This window comes from Silene latifolia, chromosome 7, assembly GCF_048544455.1.
Source record: "Silene latifolia isolate original U9 population chromosome 7, ASM4854445v1, whole genome shotgun sequence".
Taxonomy (NCBI): domain Eukaryota; kingdom Viridiplantae; phylum Streptophyta; class Magnoliopsida; order Caryophyllales; family Caryophyllaceae; genus Silene; species Silene latifolia.
The window spans coordinates 101,401,100-101,402,376 of NC_133532.1; the positions used below are offsets into that span (position 1 = coordinate 101,401,100).

A 1,277-nucleotide genomic window follows, 5' to 3' on the forward strand; every position below is an offset into this window, starting at 1 on the left:
TAAGTATTTATAATTAAACGTTGTTTCTTCATTGTTATTTGATTATCATTGCCTCGGGTAACCGAGATGGTAATGTCTTCATACCTGAGTGGTCCTGGTAAGGCACTTGGAGTATGGGGGTGTTACAAAGGAATCAAACATCTACAAAGAATTAACGTGTATCCTTGTGAGAGATTCGAGGAAGTCCAGCAGAGAGCTACTGCAGCGTTAAGGTTGGAAGAAGATATACAGGCTAGAAAGGGTATAGCAAACTTCGACAAGACAAGGTGAAATTCGCACTTAAAAGAAAGACGTCGAGCTAAGCCGCAAACAGACCCAATGTCAGCAGAATAGCAGAACAAACTCAGCAAATTGACGATTCTCCGCATCCTCCTAAGCTATCTGAATACGGATTCAACACCGGAATGGAAGGACTGCTGAAAGCACTGAGGAGCCTGGGTGATCAGGTAAGGTGGCCGAAACCTCCCACTCAGGACCGACCCAACGACGACAGAGACAGCAGCAAAAGATGCGAATGGCACCAGGACATAGGTCACAGAACAGAAGATTGCTACAAGTTGCGGAGAGAGGTGAAGTTCCAGGTACGCAAGGGAAACTTGGACCACCTGTTATCGCGTGGGGACAAGCAGGATAGAAGAGAAGCAGCAAATCAGGTGCTTCCTTCTGCTCCACCCATATGCACGAAGATTATTAACGTGATAACAGGCGGATCTAAGCTAGCAGGTTTGACATATTCTGCTGCCAAGAGGAAAGCCACCGGGAGCAAAGGGGGTCATCCAGAAACTTCGTACAGAGTAAGCCAGAGCAATTTACCCCCGGTAAATTTCGATGAAACTGACATGGAAAGCGGCGCAGAGCAGCATGACGATGCCCTAACTATAACGTTATCCATTGGCAATTGCACCGTACGGAAAGCATTGGTAGATAAAGGGAGCTCTGTGAACCTTATCATGCTCGAAACCCTCAAAACCATGGGTTTCGATAAAGAAAACCTGATAAACATATCTGTGCCCCTGGTGGGATTCGGTGGGGAGACCGCGCATTCAAAGAGGGTGAGATAACCATCCCAACGTATATTGAAGGAGTTAATAAACTAGTGAGATACCTAGTCATCGAAGGTCCAACCACCTACAACGTGATACTAGGAAGACCGTGGCTGCATTAGATGAAGGCAGTGCCTTCAACATATCATCAGTGTCTCAAGTTCCCAACACCATGGGGCACGGTTACGATAAAAAGAGATCAAGAGGAATCCAAAAACTGTTATACCCAATCCC

At 46.3% G+C, this 1,277-nt stretch overlaps 1 protein-coding gene across 1 annotated transcript; it reads left to right on the forward strand.

Moving 5' to 3' along the window:
- Nucleotides 1-404: 404 nt before the first annotated feature.
- LOC141590422 (uncharacterized) lies at nucleotides 405-1,061 on the forward strand. The gene has a single exon (XM_074411015.1). It carries the CDS (start codon nucleotides 405-407, stop codon nucleotides 1,059-1,061), a length of 657 nt encoding a protein of 218 aa, XP_074267116.1.
- The last annotated feature ends 216 nt before the right edge of the window (nucleotides 1,062-1,277 follow it).

What these genes read in the sequence shown, in the direction of transcription:
- LOC141590422 (XM_074411015.1), top strand. Translation starts at nt 405, where the DNA reads ATGGAAGGACTGCTGAAAGCACTGAGGAGCCTGGGTGATCAGGTAAGG.